The sequence below is a fragment of the Mugil cephalus genome, chromosome 9 (assembly GCF_022458985.1).
Source record: "Mugil cephalus isolate CIBA_MC_2020 chromosome 9, CIBA_Mcephalus_1.1, whole genome shotgun sequence".
Classification (NCBI taxonomy): domain Eukaryota; kingdom Metazoa; phylum Chordata; class Actinopteri; order Mugiliformes; family Mugilidae; genus Mugil; species Mugil cephalus.
Window position 1 is genome coordinate 9,402,558 of NC_061778.1, and position 27,597 is coordinate 9,430,154.

Below are 27,597 nucleotides of genomic sequence, written 5' to 3' on the forward strand. Positions count from 1 at the left end.
TCCCAGCAGAACATTGTGCTGCTACAAGAAGGTCGATGTGATTGACTTCACCTGTCAGTGGCCATAACATTCTGTTCTGCACCTGCGTGGAAAGGAAATCATTTTTCATACCAGCAGGTGGCATTTGTTAATCAAAAGGGGAAACCAGGAGAGTCACTACTAGCTGAGAGGCTAGGAAGCGTGGAAGAGCTACAACCCATCATATAGAGCTGTGATCTTCTGAATCATGCTGATTATTTTAGATGATGTTTTAGATCATGTTGTCATGAAAATATTTTAATATGCAGATGAGATGAAAAACGAGAAGAGCTTTGCCGTTACTTTCATTTCTCTTCTTGTGATCTCTCTGACCGACACGCTGCCCCCACCGATTCAACATGAATCACTTGAAAACGCCACTGACAAGAGTCTGACTAGTGCCAAAGGTGCAGGACACGCTGCTGAAACTAGAAACACAGATGGCCGGTCATCGGCCTGGTGTGTCACGGCCCTAAAGCTTAAACCCAGAACAACCTGAGGGAAGGAACATTGAATTATCTCATGTTGGTTACACTGGCGTTTCATCTAAATATAACATCCATCCACCGCTCCCTGTAAAATTAGATTGTGGTGAGCCTTTTGTTCTTATGTGTACCGAATATGGGTGGAAAATCTGTGACTGAAGCCCAGTGCCAAAAAAAAAAAACATGCACTTCTCCCATGCAACACAATTCATCTTAACTTATTCAATGTTAAATATTTAAATGGTTATTGCATCATGTATATCATGAATTAGATATTTTCTCATCACCAGAGGTCATTCAACTTGAGACTGTGCTGAAAAAAAACACACACAAAGACAATAAATGCAAAGCAGAGAAAAAAGATTGTGAATAACCACTGACCGGCCTGAATGAGCAGGAACTCCTTGGACTCTGTGCCCATCTCATTTGAGGCGGTGCAGTTATAGCTCCCAAAGTCATTTCCAGACTCCGGGGTTATCTGGAGGAGGGGGAGGGTGAATAAAGCAGTAAATATGTGAAGGGCAGTGCACTATAACAGATGAACTAACTTGCGTGTCGGCCACTACGAAGGTGACCTTTTTGTTTGTCCATTAGAGTAACCTATTTTTATTTTTTTTTTTTGCTGTGAGCTTTTCTGCTGCTGAATTATTCATTGGATTTCTCTCCCCCCCACAATGGAGCTGAAAGAAAACCCCTCACTTCAAGTCTATGCTCATGAAATCTTGATGACACAGAGGTGTGTGTGTGTGTAAGAACTGTGTGTAGCTGTACATTTATTTTATAGAGAGTAAATCATGCTTTGACACGAGGGTGCGTACCTGCATGTAGCTGGCTAAGGGACTTCTATAGATCTTTATGTTGGTGGTATTTGAGTTGGGCAGCTGGAGTCCATCTCTCAGCCACACAATAGACACGTCACTGGGATGAGCCTTGACCTCACAGCTGACATTGACAGGATTTCCCTCCCAGGTATACACCGCTACTGTGCCGTTGATCTTAGGGGTGTCTAGAGAGTAAAAAAAAAAACACATCTTATACAAAACCTCCTTCCAAACCATTTAAGACCTGGTTCAATAATTTAGTTAAAACAGTGGATGCTGTTCTTCTACTACAGTGGGCACGTTTCAGGGCTAAACACTTGAGACCCATCCATATACGATGCAATTTGCTCATCTCTTTGCTTGGCTGACAGGACTCTGGTTGCCTAGGCAACCACTGTCATGTATTTCCCACCTAAAATGTTTCAGGAATAAACACGTCGGGCGAAAACCTTTTCCAATATCAATTCATAAAATCCTCAGATATATATTTTCAAATACACACGATGGCCCGCATCCTCTCCTCAGCAGATCTCGCCGGGGTCTTTGCCACAGACGCACACAACAAGATTAGACCTGAAAGTTGATTGGATTTAAAAAGTATGACGACAGAGGAGAGGTGCCAAGAAGCAACGACATCGTTACTAATGAAGTAATGACATCATTAGCTTCAACACAGGATTATCTCTAAATGAATTAATATTGAGTCGACCCATATCAGGAAATCAGCAGCGATATCCAGCCCCAGAAACAAGCAGGATCTAAAAACAATGTCATGGGAAGAGCTAGCCTAGTTCTAACTTTCCTCTAGTTAATAAATAGATGAAGTAGTTTTTGTCCATCCATAGACTGCCATGGAGTAGCCATCACTTGCTGTATTGCCTTTACCCCTAAAAATGCGCAAAACCTAAATATCGCAATAAAAAACTGGAACATTTGGAAAAAATTCTTATATCACTAAAACACTTGAGGTGGTTTTTCACACGTATCGATATAAAAGTTTATCGCAAAAGTGCAATGGAAACACTTTTCACATTACTCCGTCACTGGCATCACCAGAGGTGACTAAGGGAGTCACGTGACCAGTAAATCCATCTTCCTCAAAGTGAAGCGACATCACGAGACGAGACTTTACAAGAGTCACAGCTCATTTGCAAAACACCTTTCAATGGAAACACGTACAAAGTGCAGTTGTACTTTCATTCTTTAATTTTGCAAAACACTGTAATGGAAACGCAGCTACTGACACCGTCGCTCCATGTGGGTTCACTTTCACTAACAGCACGGTGAGTATAGTGGTAGGAACCAAAGTCATGGACGGTGTTTCCTCGGGTTAAACGCTGGGCGAACTCTTTTGTGCCTATCGTTGCTACACCTAGCCAAATTTAATTGACACATGCCACATTCACAACATCGCTGTCAGTCTCTTCCTGTGTGTACGTCCTTTTATGTGAAGAGAGAAGGTAATACTTACAGCGGACCTCCAGGTGTGCTGCTTGATCGTCCTCTCCGATGGCGCTGCGTGCTGAGCAGAGGTACTGACCAGCGTCTGTATACTTGACATACTTCAGAGTGAGCGAGGACACACGAGCATCACTCCTCACCACTACATTTCCATCCAGGCTCTAAATGGCAGCAGAAAGTGTCTCGGTTTAGAAAAAACAAACCATTGAAATCAGCCATTTTCCACAGCCACATTGCACATTTACATATAGAGAGGACAATTCTGCCGACAGACGTGTGACCTGAAAATAAAAAAAAATAAATAAAAATCATGAGGGCCTGCGTTTAATGAACAGAACCTTGCATTACTTTAATAAAACAGACGCTGCCCTGTAAAGACGTGGAGACATAAGGATAGAGTTGACAGCGCAGGGGAGCTTATCCATAATTGATGTTAGAAGGTACTACGGACCACTAGAGCTTTTCACACAGAAACCAGCTCATGAAATATGCTGATACATGACAGAAGACGGCAGAACATTACTTTAAGTGTCACTCTTGCACTTTTACACCTGGCACCTGACTAAACTGGCTCTGCACACAATCAGTTTTTAGTAGAATAGGTTCATCACTGTCGGGGTTTTTTACGGTGTGTACACAGCCCGTGCCCCAGATTGACCGATGAGGAGCACATGACAACTCACACAGCACTTGAAACTAAGCACATAACAACAGACAGCCTGATGCTAATAAGATGTGTTATGACCTTCCTGCTCTCGACATACCTGGATTCATTATGCAGAGTTACAACATCCAAACACAAGTAGCTTCCTGACCTTCAAGGTCAACAACTTCGTATTGTTGTGGTTGCTGTTGTCATGCGGCACTTAAGAGCGTTTCCGACAGACTCCCTTTAAAGACACATTGTCCACAACAGGTCATTACTAATTAAAACCTTTTATACAGACTCTAAACATAATATCCCCATCATGAGCGAGCTGTCTGAACCTCAAATTAACCTTTTATTTGGGCTGTTAGAGAAGGCAAAAAGTCATCGAGATGAAAATCTCAAACCAATTCAAGTTTAATTTACGGATTCGTGAAGTTTAAGTCTTTTTATACTGTAAGCTTTGTTGTTGTTCTGGATTGTTTCCTTAACAAGGTGCCGCAGAGCTGAATATCTCAGCCTCTCTTCTGGCTGCTTTCGTGGCTTTGATCCAAGCTGCAGGCAAAACAATGGCCGAATGCTTTTACACATATTGAATTAGGCCCCGGTCTGGGCAGCCATGTAAGAGAAACCCTCGTTAGTTTGTATTCAAATTCAATAGACAAAGCATGTCTGAGGCATTCATTATGCATAGCGGGTAGCAGGACCAGGGAGACACTTACATAACACACTAGCCTTTTATTCTGACCCCTGTGAGAGCATTCTCTCCCGACCCCCGTGGTACTGTTTCTGACTCCTGCATCTATGCAACATGCCACACCATGTATAACCACCAGGTCCTACTTAGTGAGTGAGCTTCAATAATGAATCCTTTTTAATTGTATCCTCCGATGTTTTGGAAAGCAGCATCAACAGGTTTAAAAACCTGAACGACATATAGTTTCTTGGCAGCTACAGCTTCTCATTTCCTATATGCTGCACATAATGGGCGTCATTATCCACCAGAGGAAATGTATGCGCTCACTGTAGCTTAATATTGTGACTCATGCATGTTTTATAAGTCAATTTCCAGTATGAATTTACAATGCAGGCTGTAGTTGTCTGTTGGAAATATTCTTAATCATTATTTGAGCTTTCTGCCTCTTTAAAATACAAATATACATAACAGACAGATTCTTGCGCAGCACCAGCATAAGAGAAAGACACTGAGCATAAAATTGAGATTACATTGCGGCCGTATTAAAGTCATGTCTCACCAAATACTGTCTGGCCAAGCATACAAATGTAACTTCTCTTCCCTGGCTCGTCGAATGAACTTTCAGTTGCTTGTGCATTTGCAACAAACATGCTCGGCATGCTCAGACTGCTCCATGCTCATTCTCCTCCCCTGCGTGATTTATAATGGGACGTCTTGGCGAGAGATGCACATTGATCAATTTAGAGTGCAGGTGATCTTTAAAGCCTTATCATTATATTAGAAAGTGAAAATTATTATTGCCTCATCCATTAACCTGTGCACTCACAACCTGAACTCTATTATTTAGTCTATAAAATAAAAAGCAAAGCACTGCTGCTGTTTTAAATTATGCAAGTATGTTTTAGTGGAACAATCTTTCTTAAAAGTGTAAAGCTTAGGTACCTTAGATGCACTGTTTGGGTTTCTGTAAGGTTGGCAAATCAGCTTATCCTGACGTCAAATATGATTTATTTCAGCCATACTTTCAAGGTAAATACGTACAGAAAGCCTAGACAGAATATTTCTGATTCACTACTTCGACAGCTTATTACTGTGGAAGCACAAATATACTGGTGCAACCATGTGTAAATCAGCTTTACACAAACCTAGTAAACCTAGTAATTACCGTCAGCATGAGCTCAATGAGAAGGATTCTTCTTTGTCTACTGAGCAGCGTGTGACGTGTTTTTTCTAAATTATTTGTAACTTTTTCACAGTTATTAACAAATGCATCAGCTAATTAAATATTAACAGCTGACAGGATTAAATATTGATCGTTAAAAACAGCAAATATAGGAACGCGTGTTCTGTCGCTGTTAGAGGAGGGAGTAAAGGGAATATTCTCTTCATGTGTGGAGCTATGTGGTGTGTAAACAGCATTGATATTTATGGAACAAAGGGGTTTAAAAATACACATGCATTTGTTGGCAAATAATATAAATAATATATAGATAACAGTGGCAACCCTAACATCTGATCACACACTTAAAAACGGAGTCTAATTCTGTTCTGTCCTGACAACTAATGTGGTGCACATGAAGGATTTCTCACCAGATTCCCCACATATGTAAAACAAATGTTCAAAGTGAAGTAAGCTGGAGAACAGCTTATGTGGGCAGCTCTTTCTTTTGCCAACTTTCACTTCCTTTCTCTTGTTTCGATACTCTGCCGAGGCACAAAGACATCTTTCATTTCCTCTAACGCGCTGTACATATTAAGCCGTCTCCAGTCCCACACATTAGAAATATAGAAATATAAACGATATGCTGATGTCAAAAATACACTTTGAAGTTAAAATTAAGACTTGGCAGTGGTGAAATCTGAAGATGTGGGTGGAAGGACAAGAGATATATCAACAAGCTGAGACACTGCATCCGGACAATTCATGCTCATCATAAAAAAAACAGACATTTTCAAGCGAAGGTCTTGAGAGCGCTGCTGGGGCTGCAACATGTTAGGGTTAGGGGTTTACATGGAAGAAATAGACAGACAGACTCGCACCCGGGTGTGTTGCTACTGCATCGTTCTCAGAGTTTAGACTCTCCCCGACCCTTATTTGATCAAGAATTCTGATCTGCATCCGTCGAGAATTGAGTTTGACTCCCCCGACATGAAAGATGGATGGGTGTAGGAAAAAGTCATGCATTTAGAATACCTTGTGTTGCTCGGGCCGAGTCCATGAAGCCTGCAGAAGACAGAGAGACAACAAACAAAAAGGCAAAGCAGTTCTTAGAAAGCAACGCTCATCCAGTAAGAAGCTGGGGATGCTGCACACTGCATGCAAGTATTAGGCGGCCAGTTTATTTGCTGAGCATCAACAGTACCTGATGTGAAGGTGTGAATTTATTAAACTCCTGCAGATACAACGAGGGCCATGCTTTAGATCTCCTTTCAAAAGAAGTCTTTTTAGTTTTCTTTTAAAGGTAATCCGTTTGGTGGTGTGTGGTTTTCTATCTAGTTTCTGTGAGTCTATTGGCATCATGATAGCACAAACGCTTACAGATAAGAAGGTTATTGGTTTATCAGGAAGGGGTTAGTCCATTACACTGCAACAACAAAGATATGTCAGACTTCTTTGGTAAAAAGTAGCGCAGCAATTATCGACTCACAATCCATTTCAGAGGCCTGAAGCGCTAATTAGATTATAAAACCCAATAAAACTGAACTCACTATAGCACTGTAGCATTTATTTCTCAACGTAAAAAGCGCTTCTTACTTGTAGGAACAAGAGAACCAGAGTCAATCTAGCAACAAAACAACACTGGCTGTGTTTCTCGTTAAGCACCTGAGGGTTTAAAATGAGGAATTTTGTTGTGGCTCTTCCTGAACCTCCCCCGTGCGAGAACTGGAAATAAATCTTACCCTACGGTGTGGGGCGATGTGTGTTATGTAAAATAATTCTGCAAGTAAGATGTTCTAAATGATAATGGTACGTCTACACCAGCTTCAACGCTTCGACTGCATTCTGAAAAAAGTGATTTGCATGAATTTAGCTTTGTAGATATGATGGCACCTTTTTTCCCTGTAAGTAAACAGTCATGTTAAAATAAATATGCATTATTTTGTGTTCCGGGATTGGACGCGAGTTAAATTCACAGACCTACATGATGCAATTCAAATAAGGACTATGGCCAAGGTTATTGTCAAGACTGTATATAAAATATGGACATAGCCACCATGACACTGCCTATTGGTTTTTAGAAGATCCTTTACAAGTCTCGATCAATCAAACATCAATACACTGATCAGATACAGGGGATTTAACAAATAGCAATATATGTTTTGATTTTGTATTTAATAGGAGAAGTTGCTTATTTAAATGGGAGTTTATTGCATTATGAGGCATTCTGGAGGCAGCCCCTTGTGGCCATCAGTGGTATTATACCTAAAGCCACTTCAGGTTTCACTTTTCGTGGTGGCCACTGGAAAAAAACATGCCGCGTACTTGGATCTTCCAACATGACAGCACATCTGTGGCGCTGTCTACGAGCGATATTACTGTGAGGAGGCAGGGTAGCCAACCAGGTAACACCGGCATCCAAAAAGCAACAGTCCCTTGCTACGGCCTTCCATCATACACACCACGATGGTTCAGAGAGACACAAAAAAATAACTAGGGCTGTGGGGATGCTCGCTGAAAAGGATTCACAGACATTTTCAAAGGTTGGAGATGTGGGCTTTCATCACCTTAAGAAACGATACCAGGAACTGGGAGCTGCCAGGGGTTAGAAGCACTTCTTCTTTTTGAAGTGTTATTTTTTTCCATATAGATTTTTTTTTTTTTCCTGTTATACACCAGAAATGCGGATAAATAAGAAAACATTTCCTGCTTTTACAAAGTGAAAACAGTGACCTTGGGCTCTTGTCACATTCCTAGTGGCTACGTCCATCTTTTATGATACATCTCTAAAACTACAAGGTCTTTTATAGAATAGTACAGTAAACGTTATTACTCATAAAATAGTGCGTGGTTCATAGTTTGACATTATGCGATGGTATTCCATTAGTAATTAAGAGGAAAAAAAAATCTTCATCAGAATCATATTTGACCAATATCCTTGAATGCAGCAAAACATCCAACTGAATACAGAGTCATTTCACACCATGGCAGTTCAAATTAAAACTCTGGATAACAAATACTTTCTACTACAGCAGACAACATGCTACATCCAGTTAAATCACAAGACAGCGAAGAGCCCAACTCCATGAGACGGGAAGCTTTTAGGAAAACATGCTCTATGGATTTCATGATGCTGCGGAGAAAATGTTAAGCATGACAATGGGATGTGAGCGCGATAAAAGTACTGAAGCGTAGCAAGCAAAATGATGAACAGGTATTTCATCAGGTGCAACAGCAGGAAAATGTCAAATAAATGAGAGTAATCTGCTGATAAAACTGTAGAGACAAACTGTGAATCGAACCATCAACATTCGCATCTAAAAATCCCCACCCCTCCATATTTTACTCCTCTAATCAGTGCAGAGGTTTATAAAGGACGTATGGTGTGCTTTAATTTATCTAGGTACCTGATATCACCGACAAACTCTAATTATCTTCTTTAATAAGAAAATAAGCATGCTGGGGACGGCAAATCGAAGAACTGGTCTCATTAGGAGAGTCACAGGCAGAGCTTAATGCGCGAGCGTGAATCCGGTATGTTCTTTAAAGCATTGCGAGTCCTCTAGTGTCACAGTAAAACACGACGCGCTTACAAACAGCGGTCGGCCGCATATCATCCCAATGCGGAGAAAGAGCAGCAGCCCAATTAAAACAAGCGACACAACAGTCTGGAACATCCCCACCGCCTCATCCACAGCCCCGTCTGCGGCGCTGCCTCTGCAGTAAGTGAGCTGACAAGTATGGCTGTCATATCTCTGACAGGTGTTTGTTTAAGACAAAAGGACAATGAACAAGAGCAGACGCGAGCACGGAAAACAGAAGACACCACAATACAATGACTTCGCCGAGCACACGCGAAGAACAATATGGTGGCGGTTCCCTTGGGACTTATCATTTTTCAGCCAATTGTTATTCCCTTCCACGGAGAATTATCCCTGCTCTTTGTTCTGACACGAGTTGTAATGTGACGCACGAAGACAAATACGCTAAACACATAAATATACAGAACCCTGTCTTACTCCGTGGGTGATGCTATTCTGAAAGCTCATGATTATGCATACTGTCATCGTCCCGTGTCATTAACCGCTGAGCCTCTGAACCTTTCCACTCCATCACAGAAAACTGACTGGCATTTAGTGCAGACACACTTACATCACACCACTACTGAGCTCGAAGGCGTGCTGTAAATGAGTAGCCTTTTGTGTCTGGAGAAAACGGTGCCCTCTCTGCTTTGGCACGACACACTTGAAGCACATCTCTGTTTTAGACGCCCCGCCTCCACGGCAGCGACGCAAAGTTAAAATGAACTGCTAATAACCAAAGGTTTATTTTCTCTAACTTCTGTTTGGGAATCAGGATGTTAGACGGAGCAGACCTTAGGAGATTTAAACTCCTAAAACTTGAATTTGCTCCAAAAACACACAGATTAGAGACTCAGAATGCTCTAAACTTTAATGCGCTTTTAAGTCTCATAATTAGTCCTATTGCACTACATCTTCCCTTTGTATAATTCATAATATTTCCAGATAATTACAGCTCAGAAATCCAGCATCAAGCAGAATGTTTAATATGTATTCAAATAAGCAGCAAAACATTCATTATGTAGATAATGTACAAAGCATGGATAAATAGTTCATTTACATTTTCGGTTATTAAACGGACACACTTATCTACAGCGACTTGGAGCGGGTGCATTCAAAGGACCAAACAGCACATGTAGAGTTGATGAAAGGTCTGAACTAAATATATTAACACTTAACTTTAATAGCCGTATAAACAAAAACAAAACTATGCCCAGATAAGCACCAATTTGAATTTGAAACGTTACCCTAAGCGGACACACGGGTCCAAAGCGTTTTCTGAATGTGCTCCTTTCATCGCGGCTCTTTCATGTACAGTAGCACAGCTTTTTATTGTACAATACAATAATCTTCCTCAATCCTCACATTGTGTTCCCCTTAACTCGCGGTTATCGGACGATGCTTTTGTCTGCCGACACTTAAGACTCTGAGTGGGAGGTTGTTCAGAATGAACCGGTTTCTCCTGGTGTCAAGCCTTAAAACCAAATACCACAGCAGAATGGGGCCAGAGATTTAAGCATGAATAGATAATCTGTCACAGAGTACAACAACCTTAACATGGGCTGTCTTTTGTGTTTTTGTGACTGAGAAACTACTTCTAAAATCTCTAATCCTTTATCTGAAAGATTATACAAAAACATCTTCTCCACTTGCTGCAAAATAAAGCTCATAGTTTTAACATGAAAGATGGAACCGTGGCCCTTCTGGTCATTTCACCACCAAGTAACCAAGAGGCTGAATATTAATGTTGTGGAGTTTTTGACCACAAGTAGTACCACATATACAACACTGTACAACCTCCGCGGCACAAAATTATAACTGATCCCCAAGTGCCAAAATGTGCAGTTGCTTTAATGGCCACTTGAAGCTGGTCAGTCCTCATTGGGGATGGGTATTGAGAACCGCTTCTTCAAAAGAACTGGTTCCAACTGGTTCAGTTGATCAGTATCATCAGCCTTCACGCTTATTGATTCTTTACTTCGAAGCACGTAATTTATTCAAGACGAGGAAGACGTGATGGTGGAGAGACTGAAACGTTCTAAAGTGTCATGTGGTGGCTTCACTCCACCACAAGGGACTGTAACGGTGGAATTTATACAGCAATGTAATTTCAAGTAAGGGCCCCGACACAACCAACATTTGTCGAGGACACACAACATTAAATACAGAGAGTGCCATGTGTTCGACAATGTCCGGTCAACAACTGCAGCCTCCGCTAGCAGAGCAGTGCTAGTGAGGATCCAGGGACCAATTTCCTAATTGTTTACTTCCACAAGCTCTTATCTCACAAAACCACAAAGGCCTACTTTTTCTAAACTAAAAATTAACAGGCGGAATTGATAAGGGAATTGATAAAGAATCAATAATGCCATCGGTATCAATCAGTCTTTGTAGACCTCCATGTTTAAAAGTCCAACCTCGCAGCAGACAAAAACACATTTTTAAGTGTGGTACTGGTCTCTCCAGCCTTTTCTCCAGTTCACAATGACCATACGTTTGTGGAATTTTTATATAACCCATCTGATAAATTATAATGAGATTTCAGTATTAATTCATTAATTAAAGGCGTAGCTGTTTTGACTGGCAGGTGGCTGCCGTCACAGATTGCTAACCCGTCTTAGCACCACCACTAAGCCAGGAGACGGGAACAGTCAGACAGGGCGTCGACAGGCGAAGAGAAACTACACTGAACTTCCAAAACTGCGAATGATGTCAGTGTCAATGCACCAGCCAAGTAAACGTGGAAGTAAACAGATTATAAAGTTAAAATCAGCTTAAAGAGGGAAGAAATGCACCAACATTGCATGTGTTAGGTATCCAGGTAACACAGCCCAGAGTGTAAATAGAAGGGCCACAGGAAACCTTCGCTGACCTCTAAACAGAGATGTTTTTAAGATTCTTCAAGGCTGCTCCTATGTTAAAACTGGAAGCGAGCCAAGGCAATATAAACTTGTGAAGATGCCCTCTTTTTTTCCTCAAAGTCAGTATTTCTTCTCATTATTTTTAGTCTAAGCATGGGAGTTATAGCTTCTCTCAAATGCATAACGTTAATCGATCCACTGTGTAAATCAGACTATAACGAGCAGATGAAAACACGACTCATCTTCTCACTGTACTGCAGAGGGAGTGAAGATGGCAAAACATCAGTGTATTTCTATAAGATCCACAGTCTAGTAAAGTACTTTTTCTAAATAACACTAATTGTTGTTGGTCAGGGGATTCTGCCTAAACAAGTTGGTTAGTGGAAGTGAAGTACTTGATGTGATCCAGCGAATGCTACTCAATGAGAAACAAAACTGAAAACACATCACAATAAACTGCTAATTCATCGTCTCTTCATCACCACCACACATCTAAAGAGGCCTGACGCTAATCTGTATTGGTTTTGTGACCAATGCGAAAATCATTAATCTTCACAAAGTTCCCAATTCACCATGAACACCCCAAATGAATGCTGTTACATTTGTCACACTCGTCCGAGATGAAATACAGCTGTCGTGATGATTACAGAGAGCATGAAGGACGCACAAACAGAAGTAGACAGTCAAACAATTAGCAGCCATTTCTTCATGCATTTATTGATGACCCACCACAGAAATCATCTCCCTTGCTGATGATCAAAACTATAAAGAAACAGATAAACAGTCTACATCTACATGATTCGATAAGGCTGCTAATCATTTCTTTAAAGACAGCTGTGAAGAGGTGCCACAGGGCTTACTGTAGACTACAGTGCAAAACACACTGCCACCAATGCACAGCTGGCTGTCCCATGACATGTGTTGCATGACTTGCCATAGTGCAGGATGACAACATCTACGTGTCGCAGTTTCTTTTTTATCATTATTATTATTAACAAAAAGCCTGCTTTTTGTCATGTATTTCCTCAGCCCTGCACCTGCAGAGTCACCTATTGTACAGCATGCCAGACTGTGTCTTTCATGACATATAATAGTGAGACTGTGGGATGTTATTCTGCCCCTCTAAGGAGTCTCTCCTCATCCATTATGACAGTTTCCCGTCCACAAAACACGCCGACCTGTCACTGACAGAGGAGGAGGTCGAGGTACGGCAGCTGGAAGATGTGTCGTACAAAAAAAAAGAAAAAAGAAAAAAGAAAAAGAAAAGAGCTGCTTCTCACGAGAGCTCGGCACTGGATAATAGGACTGAGGTGAAAACAGTCCATGTGTGCCAGTGTGCCTTGCCACTGTGGGCGTGCTGAAAAATAGGGCTGTCGTGACGTGCATCAGATGGTGGTGGTGTGTTTTGCACTGGTGAGCGAGGCTCCACTCAAAATGTATTTTTAAATATCAAACAGTCTGTGGGTTTGACTGACAGGTGGCTGTGAAAAGTTCCTGCCACCATGTCCATGGAGAACAGAAGCTACTGTCTACGTGAATTCAGATCAATTGCGATGGATTTCAAAAATTATCGTTTTTTTTTTTTTTTTTTTTTTTGCTGATAAAAATGTCCATTAAACCATTTTCTCACAGCGTAATCCACTTCTCCACTGGCCACCTCCATTGTGGTATGTTTCAAACACTGTTTTCATTTTTGACTGTTTGGGGTAAGTGTTTGATACTGAAAAGATACACTTTAGGTGGAGCACTTTAACCCTTAATACATAAATGTTACATGATCTACAGCATCATGGAGATGACAGACAGACTGAGCTGGGCTCGAATCCAGGCAACCTCATGCTGTGATGGAGAGTTTGAAATGATCAGGCAACAGCGACACAGAAATGGCGTTTTTTTTTTTTTTTTTCTTCTTTTCATTATATTATTAACCACATTTTCATCTGATCTCGCGAGATAAGCTCGGCACACTTGCTATCACAAGATCAGTGAAGTTTTCGGGCTGTATTTGGAAAGCATGCAGCAGTCAAATCAATTTCATGAACTCAGATGAGATCATTCCTTGGGGTTTTTCAAGCAGCAGCTGGGAAATTTTCAATAAAAAGGGATGATTTGATATCAGTGGGAGTTTTTGTCATATCTGGAGGCTTTACTTTACAACACTACTCCAGTACATTTCTGTGCCACACGGATTTCATACCTGATAGATCCTGTTTAGATGTGCCTGTAGGAAGAAAATGTAGCGCATGTAATGGACTGGCTCAAGAATCCTTCTATGAACTAGAAGTATATCTCATTAGTTGTTCCCCGTCATCACCTCTGAACCGTAACAAGGAATCATGACCTTGACCAGGCCATGTGGGAAATAGATGCACAAGAATACCTGTCAGGTATTCGTTGTTTTTGATGGTTTGCACATGGAGTAATGCAGAAGATATTATCAAGGGAAGATGCGGGATCAAGTATCGGGATGTTATGGGCGGTAAAAAGCTGGCTCTTAATCGACGATGTGCCAAAACAAATTCAAAAGATGGCGGCAGAATATCCATTGATAAAACTTTAAATATAAAAACTTTTCAATCACATGTAATGAGCAGAATAATGGCAACAGTGATTGAAAATGCTAAGCAAACACTTGAATGTTCAAGTGCTCATTCTAGCAAGTACAATAAGAAGCAGGCAGAGTTTAATTATTGCCATCATTTTCCAAGCTTATTTTGGGAATGTTATAATTGGGTTTCTGGTGCTGATTGTCTTGACTTTTGGGAAAACTCGAGTCATATCTGAGTGTACTCCATATAACTCACTGAGTATCACAGAGCTAATTACACGAGATCCACAGGGCCATCTGAAAGAATCTGCTAATCTAGGTTGAATAATCAGCGGTACGTTGTCGAGGGTGTTTTGCAATGAAACTGCACAAGTCCCCCACCTGCACAAAATCAATATAAAACTTGAATTTAGGTTAAAGGTGTTCAATTTATCTCACAGAGACGCCGCTGTCCTGCAGGTTTGTGTTGCTCCCCGGTGGCTACTACTCGCTGTGTCCCAATTCCACATTCTTATAGTAATGCATAATAAAATATTACTAAAAGGAGGCAAGCGCACAGGAGACGTACTTTTTCATTTTGGGTACATTTTGAAAGAGGCAGAATTCACAACACAAACTGGCTTTAGTCGAATTACAACTTTTTCAATTATTATCAAATATTTCAATAATTGCAAACTGAATTACAAACTGAATGGAAAATAAATATTTTCTGGTGTCATTCCTGAAGCCGCCACCAGAGACACAACACTATCATCTTAATTATTTTCCCTCCCAATTACGCATTTTGTCCCTCTGTCCCTTTATTAAAAACCTTAGAGGGTAAAATTTATTTATAGAAAGCAACTGGGACACAGACTATATCAGTCTGTGTTGCGCCAGGTGTTGTTCATTACTTCCAGACGGAAAAACACAGACAGGACACCGGCCCTCAAGGACCAGAATTGAGCACCTAGTATATTTATTTATTTAGCTACCGCTGTCACCCACACTGACTTTACTATATTACCTGGTCTCCTGCGAAGACACGCCCACCGTAGCTCCAGCTGATGGTGGGAGTTGGATCTCCCGATGCCTCGCAAGTCAGAGTTACCTGCTCCTCCATCTCTGAAGCGCTCTGGTTTACGATGTATGTGATCTTCGGTTTTACTGTAAAACACAAACCCAAATTTATCAGCAGCTGTGATGTAACAACCCGCAACCAGGTGGTTTAGCAGCACAGGTACAAAAGAAGTATTGGGAATGTGGGGTGAGTTCAAAGGGAGGATGGGGATCCACTGTTGACAGGCGAGAGGGATTTTTATGGCAGGATAAACGTATTTTAGCTTTCACAGTCCCGGCAGCACTAAAGCTGTGATAACCGTGTGTGGATCCAAACGTAATTTGTGTAATAATTTATTTCTCCTATCTCAAAGGAGCCTGGCTTCATTTTTGTTTACAACTGAGGGAACTGTCAAGTTGCAGTACACCTGCTTTAACCAGAACACGCAGCAGGGCGCCACAACGGTGACACGAGCAGAGCGAAGCAAATTTCGAGTGCTACTTTTAAAGCATGGGGGGTAGAGCCGTGCTGTGCTCTCACACTATTCATTCCACCTCATGAAGGATGCACGCACGGATTAAGGAATGTGTTTGATAACGTAAGTCTATTCAGTAGAGTGAATTTCATTTGTAACATTTAGCACAAGAAAGCAACTGCAGCCTTGTTTAAATGTTAAATGTTGTTATTTCAGTTGATAATTATTAAATAACCAAAGGATCAGTCGTGTTGCCGTTTTGTGGTACATGCAGCACCACATGTGGAAAATACTCATTAGTGAGGTTTTAGAAGCATTCTTTGGACATGTTTTTTTTTTTTTTACTAGAGTTTAAAACACATGGCCCCTTACAATTGGCTTTGTGCATTATACACAGACCAACCAGTTCATCGGAGATGCCCTAAAGGAAACCCCACATTTCTGGTTCTGCTAATATTGTAACCTGACCTTTTCCAGACAGCGACTGAAGGAATGAAAGACGGAAACTGCTTTCAAACCGTCACCAATGGAAAACTCAAAAAATGAGAATATTACTTGTGTGTATATATATATATATGTGTGTGTGTGTGTGTGTGTGTGACACTTGTGTGACACACTGACAGCTTAGTACGAATATTCAAGTTTTTTGGAACGAGGGCCAAAATGTAAATATTTCGTGCACATGAATGTAGTCACTCAGGGTCGTTTTATTCTAACAGACTGTATGAACTGTGTGCATCCTAATCCACTCCATGTCTCGTTTATCATTAAAACATCAGACATGTGGAGACAGAAAACTGTAAGCGAAAGGACCTTGGAAGAACACAATTAAATAATATCTTTCCCAAACCTTGCAGCTACAACGCATTTGTACATTCAGAGTAATTCAGAGACTTTCAGTGTATTTAAAGTCTCCAAAAACCTGTTTTCTCACATTTTCACTTTGATGTTGAATTCGAACACAGCATCTGCTTCTAAAGACAGATCAGTTTTGATTAGTTGCGTCTTTTATCTGCATTCTCCTCACCGGTCTGCAGTCAGATAATTAGATGATAAAAGTTTGTCTCTAGAATACTGAAGGAACCTGAACTTAGTATATCAAGCACTCTGAGGTGACTCTATACTGTATATACTGAAAATAAAAGGAAAATTGAAAGAGGAACAGGTTGCCAAATAGTTTTTGGTCCAAAATAAACAGAGAAGCTGGATGAACTTGGTATTCTTAGCATAAACCCCAAAATGAAAAACATTAGTTATTCATATCGAATGTTAAAGAAATGCACGCAAACTTGAACTTGTGATCAAGCTTCATGTGTACACTGTCCAGCTTCACTATGAATAAATAAAGACAACTGATGCTGAAGAATCAGCAAATTGTAAACAGTCGTGGTGAAAATCCACACTTGTGGTTTTAATATACAGAAGTGGGCGCTTCCAAGGAAACAAGACGACGTACAGAAACCAGAGCTTTGTGAGAAGGATTTGAGATAATGAGGTAAACAGTGCAGTTTGAAAGCTGTCTGGAGTAATTTTAATTTAATTGTTTACCCCGTCGAGCTCTAAAGAACCAAGCAATTGGCACTACTTTTGTTTAGGAAAAGAAAATGCACCAGCTAAAGCATTCAAATTACACTGACAGGATGATAAACTGACATTATGATTAGGACTGAAATCGTGGTCATTGTGACATGACAAAATAAAGAGAAACAACTTCAGAGAGTTCAGCTGAGCTCATCCCACGTGGTCAGTTCTCTTAAATCCTTAAGCTACATCCCCACAACGAACAATCACAACCCACACCGAAACAACACTTTATCTTGTTATGCCGTAGAAAACAAACAGAAAACCATACTATTGTTCTTCTCCCACCTACATACTCATATACCTCATTCCCACACACTTGGAACATTTTACATTGCCACTTTAGTTCATGTATGCCTGTGAAACATTCTGCCTTACCGAACACTCTCAGACTGAGCTCCTGTGCGCTCTCCCCAGCCTTGTTCTTGGCGATGCAGGTATACTCTCCTTCGTCCAGCTTGTTAACGTCCATTATGGTCATCTCGGAGCCATCTTCATTAAAGCTGTACTTGTCTCCTGCCTCGAGGTCCACTTCATTCCTGCAGAAAGCATGAGTGCATATCCATCTATCCAGTCCATTTCAAACACCATTCTTCACCTGCACCACGTTGCGAGGCTTTCTCTAAAAATCTTGACCCCCGGGTCTTAAGAAAATAGGCAGCAGTTTCTAGATCCTTACGCGGAAAGTGGAAAAAGATCATGTGATAAAAAAAAAGAAGAGGTGAAAGCTGAAAAATAAAATGTTTTGTTATGTGAACGTTTTTAAGGTTTTTTTGTTTTGCAAGCCTTGTGGTGTTTTCTGTCAATTTTAACAAAAACATCTCTTATTTCCATCCGTCCAGGAGGAGTATTAAATTGCTGGCCGCCACCGCCAACCATGCAAAGATGGCAATAATTCCTGGCCTCTGACCTGACTGTCTGAGTTCACTAGTTGTGTGCTTCAATACAGCTTTCAAGAAACTGCACCAGGATAAAAATGAGTGTCAAGGTAACAATACGCTGAAAAGCAAAGGGAGCAGAAGCGTTTTTTTTTTTTTTTTTTTTTTTAAACTCTGTGATCCCGACTCTAAGTCATCTACAGAATTACCTGCTGTCTTGGAAACGAGATAAATAGAAGTTTAACAAAGCGGGGGCCTATCAATGGCTGTATTCAGATACACAGAATAGTGTGTCTATTGTTGACATGCTAGTCTTCAGGTTTCACTGTTTACATGAACCTTTGATACCCTGTGATTAAGTATCCTTTCGCAATGAATAAATCAGTAAGCGACAAGCTCTGAAAAGAATGTTCGGTCCAATAAAGCATAATGTTCACTCAGTCAACAAACTTAACCAGCTTGACACAAGGTTTAATAATCATTCTTTTTCTGGTAAAACTTTCACTCCATTATGTCACACTGCATTTGCATTATTATATAACTAATGCAAAGTGGGCTATTAACACTACAGATTTTTGTTGGTGAGTAAAATTACATTTGCAATGTAATCTTGCTGTATTAGAGAAAGTTATGATTATAATACATTCTTAATTATTGCTTCTTATGCAGAAGGAAATGATGCTGCCAAATAATAATAACCTGACACACCACATGTTTTTGTGCCACACAATTTTCCACAACACTGTCCATGGAAACTGTTAAGAGAAAAAAAACAAAAAAAAAACTTGGCAGGTGACTAGACATCTATCACTGTCTGTCACAGGCTATCAATCTCGACCAATCAGATCAACATTATGATGCAGTGCAGGAGCCAGAGAAGGGCTTTGAAAGCTCGAGCGTCAGGTGACAGTTTTCACCCCTAAACCGCCTACAGCTGCCAGTAGTACTTCACAGGATATCGACTGGAAGCACTTCTGTAGATCTACAACCAATCTCACAAGCCTCCTCCCAAGTAGGGATGGGTATCATTAAGGTTTTATCCCAAACCGGTGTCAAACAATGACACCGGTTAAACAATGGGAAAACATACAAACTTTGTCCAAAAATGGTGCCTGTTTATTTTTAAGGCATATGTGTAAGTTGAACAGAATATTAATTTAGATATTCAATTAAGACTAAGACATAAAAGAACCAATATAAAAAAAAGAATTCACAAGACATTGCCATAATTATCGGCTTTTTAAAAAATGCTATGTGTCGTCAGATGTTTATTCAAATTCGAGATGCTACCTCCTTTGCACAATATCGCTTGTTGCAGGTTGCAGGCATCCATGCAAGCTAAGGAAAAATTCAGTGGCATTGAAATGAAGCACCGAAATCTGAACAATCTGCATTGTTTTTTTGGTCTGGTTACTACCGTTTGAGTCAGCTTTGGTGCTATTACCCATCCCTACTCCTAAGAGGGTTAATGAGAAAAAAACACCATAAATTAATAAATAAATAAATACTTAGCCGACATTAGCCGATATTTGCTTGGCACACATACAACTGACATAGTTTGTTATTTTAATTACCAGCTGAGAAGCGAGTCTCTAGCCAGACTAATAACATGCTGTATGGATGGAAGCATTTGTTGGCTAGTTACTCATTAGACCATTCGTTTGAGTCCAAAATATATTAACTACTCGATGATTGAAACAGAATGTAGCTTTCGTTCAGAATAAAATTCTACAAGAGTCATGTCACGCTTTGAATTTCATCTGGTGAGATCACTGTTTTTTTTAAATTGTTAATGCCAGTTGATAGATGTCAGCACACTAAGCTGGTGAATATGGAGAATTAATTTTTGAAGGCTGCGGTTTTAAGTGTTATTGAACCGTATTGTGTTGTACCAACATGTGTATATTACTTTGACAGAGCCATTTTAGCCAGTGGGCTAAATTACATAAACACTTTTATGTTTAATTCAATACTGTTTAACTGTACAACAAACTGCATCCTCTAAAATGACCACGCAGTTAAATAACCAGCTCTCTTACGCTGTTCTAACAGAAACTGAACATTGTACCAGTAATAAAGCATTTAGTGCAGGACTGTTACATTAAAATGTATTTGTTTTCACTACTGTACCTAAAGAACTGGAAAGTGAGAGTAATAAAATCAAAACTTTAACAGATTTAAGTTTCTTCAGAGAAAATGAGAAAAAGATGTTTGTGTGAATGGAAGTGAGTTCAGCACATACGCCAGAAATGTGTTTATTATAAGATAAGCACAATATAGAGCAGTGTGATGAGCAATACTTCACAGTGTTTATCTCTGGAGTTGCCGGCAGAGTTTTACCTTGTCCAGGTCACCATGGGTTCAGGATAGCCATCAACAGCACAAGTCAGAATGGCAGGCTGCCCGATATCGGCCGTGGCGTTTACCTCTGACTGCCATATCCTGATGGTTGGGAGCACTGAGACACAGAGACACACCAGAGAGGAAAAATATGACATAAACATATATAGGCACATAGTCATGCAGAGAAAAAGATAGACAGCGAGATGAAAAACAGGAACAGATGCAGTGACAAATTCAGAAGACTTATTTTAGTCACACTCATTTGCTCCACTCAGAAGTTGCAGGAAACAGACTTCATTAGCATGAAGCATCTTTGATACGCGGTTGCTCTGGGCAACTGCTTCCTCATTGATGCTAAGCCTGGTCGCCTCTGAGGATATGCGGCGTATTTAAGCGTCACGGGACACCTGCCACACAGAAAACATGCACAGAGGAACAAAAAGGAACAGGAAGCAGTGTGAGAGGCGCCAACCATTCACGACGACCTTTATGACACGCAGATCAATCTCGCCGCGGGCCATGAGGCGACCCTCACAGGTATACAGGCCCTCGTCCGTCTTCTTTATGCCACGGATTTGAAGGTGATTGTTGTTCAGTATTTTGAACCGGACTGAAAGGAAGCAGAACAGAAATGCATCATCAGTTTACAACAGCACCGACAAAGTATGTGATGACAAACAGCTGCAGCTCAGAAAATAGGCAGATGAAACAGTAGAATTAAACGGTCATTAAAAGAATTACTTTGATTGAAAATAAACATTTAATGCTCCTTCGCTTTGAGATGAAATGTGAAACGAATAAATTAAATCATGTAATAATCCAAAATACTATTACAACCCACACATGAGGTGTGTTATTATTTTTCACGGAGCAATACCAGCACCATGATACACAATATTATATTGCACAGTGTCAAGGGTCTGAAACAGAGTGTCAATTGTGTTTTCAAATTCAAAACCAAATAAATTTTCTCTTCTTTCAGAGAAATCCCTGGAGAAGAATGACAACAAAACCAGGGCATGAGCAATTTCTCTCACACTGGTGAATCTGCATATACATTATTAAGTAGCTTGGCTTTTGGGGTCTTCCTGTCCTTTCATTTTGACTTTACAGTCCATGCTCTCTACAGTCACAGCAAATTACATAACATTTCCATTTTTCCTCTTAGACTGGACTTTTACTTTTCATGTTTCATTCTGGATGATGACTCTTTGGTAACACAGCAACACAACAGTGTTATTGTGCAGAGCTCCATCATGTTCTTGCCATGTCGCATTTTAAAAACCATACTTACCATCTCAAGACTGCAGAAAACGAAAAAACGTATCTACACATTTACTATAATACTGAAGTAATACAATAAAACAACGGCAACTAACTACCAAATCAAGTAAATCTGGAATCTTACCGTCTTTTTCCATCTGAATTTTTGAACCTTTATATTTCCAAATAACCGTGGGTGGAGGTGAGCTGACAACATCGCATATAATGTTGGCGTTGTCCCCTTCGGTAAATTCTTGGGGTGAGGGTGCATTCGTGAAGGTGATTTTTTCTGTAACAAAATAAGAAATACTTTAATTTTAAACAAAATTATATAATTAGTCTCGTCCAGGCTTATTGACATTATGTGGCTGCACAACATGAACACGCCTTGATTCGGTGGTGAATCACAGGTACAGATGTTTCCCTGCACATGTGCTATGACACTGTGCATTTTTACTCCAATAACTTGCAAAACTGGAAGAAAGTTTGGAAAATTTACCAATCACCACACTTCTTAACGTACAAAAGAAATCCAATTCTCAAGCACTTTACAGTCCAAGGCTTATTATCATTAAACATATTCACCTGACTGCAAGTCTCCAGAGCTCCAGAGTTTTCACAACTCTTCATGGCACAAAATGAAGTCATTACCTTACAGACTTGACTCAGGGCACAAGCCGCAGACTCGTATTCAACTTCCTGGCTATGAAACTACCTCATCAAGGCCTCACGCATGAAGACAATCTCAGCCATACTGTACGTTTCATTTCTCGAAACGAGCGGTAATAGTTTTAATATCATATCGGCTCCTGTAAAGCTCATTGTCTGCAGGGGGCACACGTAATGATGTTCCAGTATATGTTATCATTTATTTTCTGTGCAGGGGTGACAGTGTTATACATATGCAAACTGCTGCTTCTGCTACTTTTCATTCCTAAGGAATGCAGGAGCTGGCATGCGTAGCTGCTATGAAAATGGCAGTAGCTTGTAATGCGACTGAGGGCGTGAAAGAGATTGCGGCAAGTGAGTTCCATAAGGTGTTTAGCATTTTCCTTATTGACACACAGATTTCTTATGTTTTCAAGCATTTACTCAGCCATGCCGAGTGTTCTTTCATAAAAGCTGCAAAGTGATGAATAAAGATACGTCTAATTTCATATAATACTGTATACCGGTCTCTGTGGGTGACCACTGCGAATAACAACCAAAATATCCACTGAAATAACAAAATAAAAGAAAAGTTCTGTTTGAAAAAGGATTTCATCACTGATGGACATTTGCTGATGCTTGGCATTCATGGAAAATAAAAGCCATTACTCACAAGAACTGCACAACAGACAGGATCATTAAGCAGCCCTCTAATGGTCTTCCGACCGTTTATTGAACTGATGAAAAATCCATCCTCACTTGAAAAGAAAAAGAGTAATGTGTTGCCCTTGAGCAGTCAATAAAATACTATGAGTTCAATAAAAAGGATTCTTTTTTCCTTTTCTATGCTCATACCACTCAATAATGTGGAGAGTGGACTGTGTGAGACGAGGGGGGAGAGAGAAAAAAAAAAACTTACGGAAGATTTTCACTACGACTGTTGACTCTGCTTGCTGGTCTTTATTGGTAGCGACACACTTGTATGTCCCAGCATTGTCGGTCCCAGCTTTATACAGCGTGAGAGTGGAGGATGACTCATCGTTACGGGTTACTGTTACGTCTGGTCTGTTCGGTTCTATCCTGTCCCCGCTTGGTCCAAACCAGTCTATGTGCTTGGCGACGCCCACAACTAAGAGAGAGAGAGAGAGCAGAGCAGATATGAAAACATATAAATAAAAAAGGTACACATTTCACATCAGGGAAGTCAAACAGTGCCCACCGAGTGGATACTGTGGGTGGTTCGTGCTCCTGCTTGGACTGCAGTATTTCAACTGAGCATAACAATCACCACTAGCCAATAATAACGTCAAACTGATATGGAGGAACGTGAAACAAATGATCGTGCAACAAATGCTGTCAATTGATTTTAGTGACGTGGATACACGACACGTCACAGATGTTCAGGATAGCATCTGACATAAAAGACGGCCTGTCTAAAGTGTTCAACTGAAACTGAAATGAACCCTGCAAAAGATGTGGCTGATGATTGTGAAACTGCTCACTACAATTATTTTCACTACCATTTATCTGTGACACATCTATTGAGGTTTTTTTTTTATTATTGTCTTTTTTTAAGGTGACCAGACGTCCCCAATTTCTGGGGACAGTCCCCATTTTGGACGACCTGTCCCCTGGCTATAACTGTTGCCAAAAGTGTCCTCAATTTTAGCTTTATGAATGAAAAAATGTTACGTGCAGACTACAATTATTACGGTACCCGGTCACGCTGCTATTGACATGTCCCCAGATTTCTACATCAGCAGCGCTAACATGAGGCCATGCAAACCTGTGTTACTACTAGTCTGGGATTATTCTACAATATTTACTCATCACAGTAAAATAGTTCATCCTTAGTCAATCTATTGCGTTAATTCCTCTGTGAACCAGAAGAAAATGTTGTGAACACGTGATTATGGATAAAAAAAAGAGAAAAAAACATGATGATGCTATTAAAGTGCTGTGATAAACATTCATACTGCCCAGACATAGTAAAATGTATTAACTTGAAATTGAAAAAAACATATTCATCTTTTCTTTCTTTAAGTTGGATTAAATTGGGATTTTATTTTTCTGAAAATATCAACACGCAACACCACCAAGAGCTAATGCTCTTGTCTTTGCTGATTACTGTATGTTTTATCTTCACAAAAAACGTAGTAGTAGCAAATTCAAACCAATGAGTCTACATGACTAACAGCCAAGTTACTACAGGAGACTACGGTTTGTTTATTGAATATAGCGAGTTGTAGTTGTATCAAAAAAAAAAGAAGAAGAAAAAAACTGGTGGTGACAACCAATGGCAGTGACTGGTACAGCTGATTGACATGTTTAAAGACAGAGTGGTAGCAACACATTTTATGTCAGAAACATCTAGGGGATGGATGTATACGAGAAAGTTATGAAAACAATCGACTAGAGAACAACAATGTGAAGCGTAGCAAGAAAATCACTTTCTATGTGGCCTGACAGGCCTTAATGGAGCAGGTTTAAAAGGCAAAAATAATTGGTTTAGGGCATCTTGACAAACTTACCTTCACACATGAAGAATTTCGACTCTCCAAGACTAATTTCACCATAACCCGGAGTGATCTGCACCTCCAGGGACACTGGAATAGACGGAAAACACACGTTAGGAAAAACTGAAACAACACACCGAGTGAAGCTGTGAGTGCGTATGCAGAGAGGACAATTATTCAATCAGAAAACACTGACATTTAATTTATCCCACAGACAGATCAGACCTGCAGATGTTGAAATGCGTTCCACCTACAGGCAAGGACAGTAGCAGCCAGCCGCAGTAATCAGCACCTCAACTGTGTCTTATGAGTCATATTTGATGAACTTTGATTTGGTAATTAATGAAAAGAATACAGAGTTCACACTTCTCCTCCTGCGCTCATTGGCCTGTGAATCTCATCGCAGTTTTATAATCAGAGGCAGAATTAAATATTTCTATTTGATGATTGAACACCCACTAGAGGCTGGCGTGAGACTAATTTACTTTTTATTAATTGATTGGCTTTAGTTAACAGTTGGAACAAGTATTAAATGCAAAACTTTAAAAACACAATCAAAGACAACGGTGGTTGGAAAAATAAGATACGAGCTGTCTGCACATGGCCCTGCAGCTGCTACAACGTCTCAATATTTTTGCCGCAACTGAAAAAGCAGTGTGAACAAGAAATCTGCGGAAAGCACATCAAGAAAATGACTGTCAGTTTTGGCCCTAGCACTCCTATTACCCAATAGATGGACATTTCCTATTCCTCTAATGCCTGCAGCCCTCCTGTCCTTTCAAGAGAAATACCATCAAGCAATTATTCATTTAAAATTCAGCCGTTGGTAAGAAGCGGTGCCGTGCTCCCAAATGCACCTTGAAATAAGTTATTTTTAAAATTTTCTTAGAAATCATGTCTTTCTGGCAAGGTGAATGGAGCGAGCGTCTCAGTGTGAGTCTCCACTTCATCAAAGACTAGATAAGAAAGACAGATTTCTATTATTTGACACAGACAGAAGAATGGCCTGAAACATTTGCGCTTAATTAGAACAAAGCATCGCTTGTTTCCTGCAGAACCTCCCGAGGGGGCAGTCGGGGTTCCAGTGGTTGACTAAGGAGTGTGACTAAAAGGGCTGAGAATCCAGCTCTATATTATGCATGAGGGAGACTGTGTGAATGCGTATGGACCACAGTGGAGGCTGGAGCAAGAAGGAGAAGGCAGCAAAGAAGACAATAAAGACGTCTGGGGCAAACAGACAAGAGTGATTTCTGAAAGGCTTATTACAAATATGAATTTATTCATCAGCCTACTTTACCACACAACAGCTTGCCAGTGAATTTTGCCTTCTAATACTAACCAGCAATATTTGTTGAAGATAAACAATTTAAATGAATTTAAATGAATGTTTCAGATGAAACAATAAAGAACGAGCTGTGGAAGTTAGTATGCAACAGTTTTTCACTAGATAATACTTATATTTTAATCTTTTATCTTTCTTTTTAAGAGTGTTTCTTTTATGTGCAACTAAGCTACTGTGACCAAGTAGTTTCCCTTGTGGATCATTAAAGTTTTTCTAAGTCTAAAATGTCGGAAAAAACGTTTAACAATTTAACAACTTTAAATCGTTGAACTCTTAAAGAGTTCATCATCATACTAGACTCAGGAAAAAAACAGATAATATTCACATTTGAGAAGCTGACTTCAGGGCGTTGAGTAAATATTTACCTTAAAACATATCAATTACTGATTCTTTTCCAGTTGACTGATAGAATACATAAACAAGGTGGAGGGGTGGGGGCTTGTGCAATGCCATTGTGAGCTTAACAAACACACAGCAGTGATATACTTCCAGCAATACCCATTGTATTCATAACTAGAAGTTGTGAGTTATGGGCTAGATAACCCACGAGGTCACTGTTTAAAAGCTAAAGCTAGGCCAGCACAGGCTATGGTGCAATACTCAAAGGGGAAGACACGGCTGGTAGCAAACTGTTTAGCATTAGCCAACAGCAAGACAAAACACAAGGAAGAAAGATGATTGTTTTCTGAGCAAAACTGAGCCAGGTACTCGGGTGATGGTGGAACCGGTTCGGCAATACATCACATGAGACAGCACACCAGCTTGGAAAGAAAAAAAGGCGCAGCTGGTGTTTGCCTGATAACCAGAGGCGCAGACATGGTGCAGACATTACAGATCAACATATGGACCTGGCTAGCATGTGTTGGACACAGGCTACACATCCCTATTAGTATGTCAGTGAAGGTTTCTCAGTCATCCAGGTCGTGGTAATCCATAAGTGGGTCAAACGACAGGTAAGTATCCAGCCGTTAATGGAAATTAGTTGTACCAGCTTCTGGTTCTTACAGAAACAAGTCGAGCAAGTTTCTGGTGTTTTTTTACCCCCGGTTCCTATTTAAACCTCAACTTTCATACCAATCCTTAGAACTGAAGATGCTACTTAGATGAAACGTCTTCTCAAAACTCCACAAGTCCAGTTGCCTTTGGATCCCTATTAGTAATGATGTTCAAATGCAGTGGCCAAAGAACTGTGCTGGTCAGTAATCAGATTGTTTAGTAACTAAAAGTAGACACAC

General features: G+C 40.3%; 1 protein-coding gene across 14 annotated transcripts in view; it reads right to left on the reverse strand.

Annotated features, from left to right (window-relative positions):
* ncam1b (neural cell adhesion molecule 1b) overlaps positions 1–27,597 on the reverse strand; it is a 73,236-nt gene that overhangs the window by 19,210 nt on the left and 26,429 nt on the right. For 7 of the 14 annotated variants that reach the window (XM_047593444.1, XM_047593441.1, XM_047593440.1 and 4 more), the window contains exons 2-13: positions 25,036–25,110; positions 23,424–23,633; positions 22,002–22,145; positions 21,066–21,203; positions 20,591–20,708; positions 17,751–17,911; positions 15,284–15,423; positions 13,927–13,950; positions 6,323–6,352; positions 2,796–2,946; positions 1,322–1,509; positions 885–981 (exon numbers count right to left, since the gene is read on the reverse strand). In XM_047593444.1, the coding sequence (XP_047449400.1) occupies positions 885–981; positions 1,322–1,509; positions 2,796–2,946; positions 6,323–6,352; positions 13,927–13,950; positions 15,284–15,423; positions 17,751–17,911; positions 20,591–20,708; positions 21,066–21,203; positions 22,002–22,145; positions 23,424–23,633; positions 25,036–25,110 (1,476 nt within the window). The remainder of the gene's footprint in view (positions 1–884; positions 982–1,321; positions 1,510–2,795; positions 2,947–6,322; positions 6,353–13,926; positions 13,951–15,283; positions 15,424–17,750; positions 17,912–20,590; positions 20,709–21,065; positions 21,204–22,001; positions 22,146–23,423; positions 23,634–25,035; positions 25,111–27,597) is intronic. The other 7 variants (XM_047593448.1, XM_047593442.1, XM_047593449.1 and 4 more) reach the window with 3 other exon arrangements.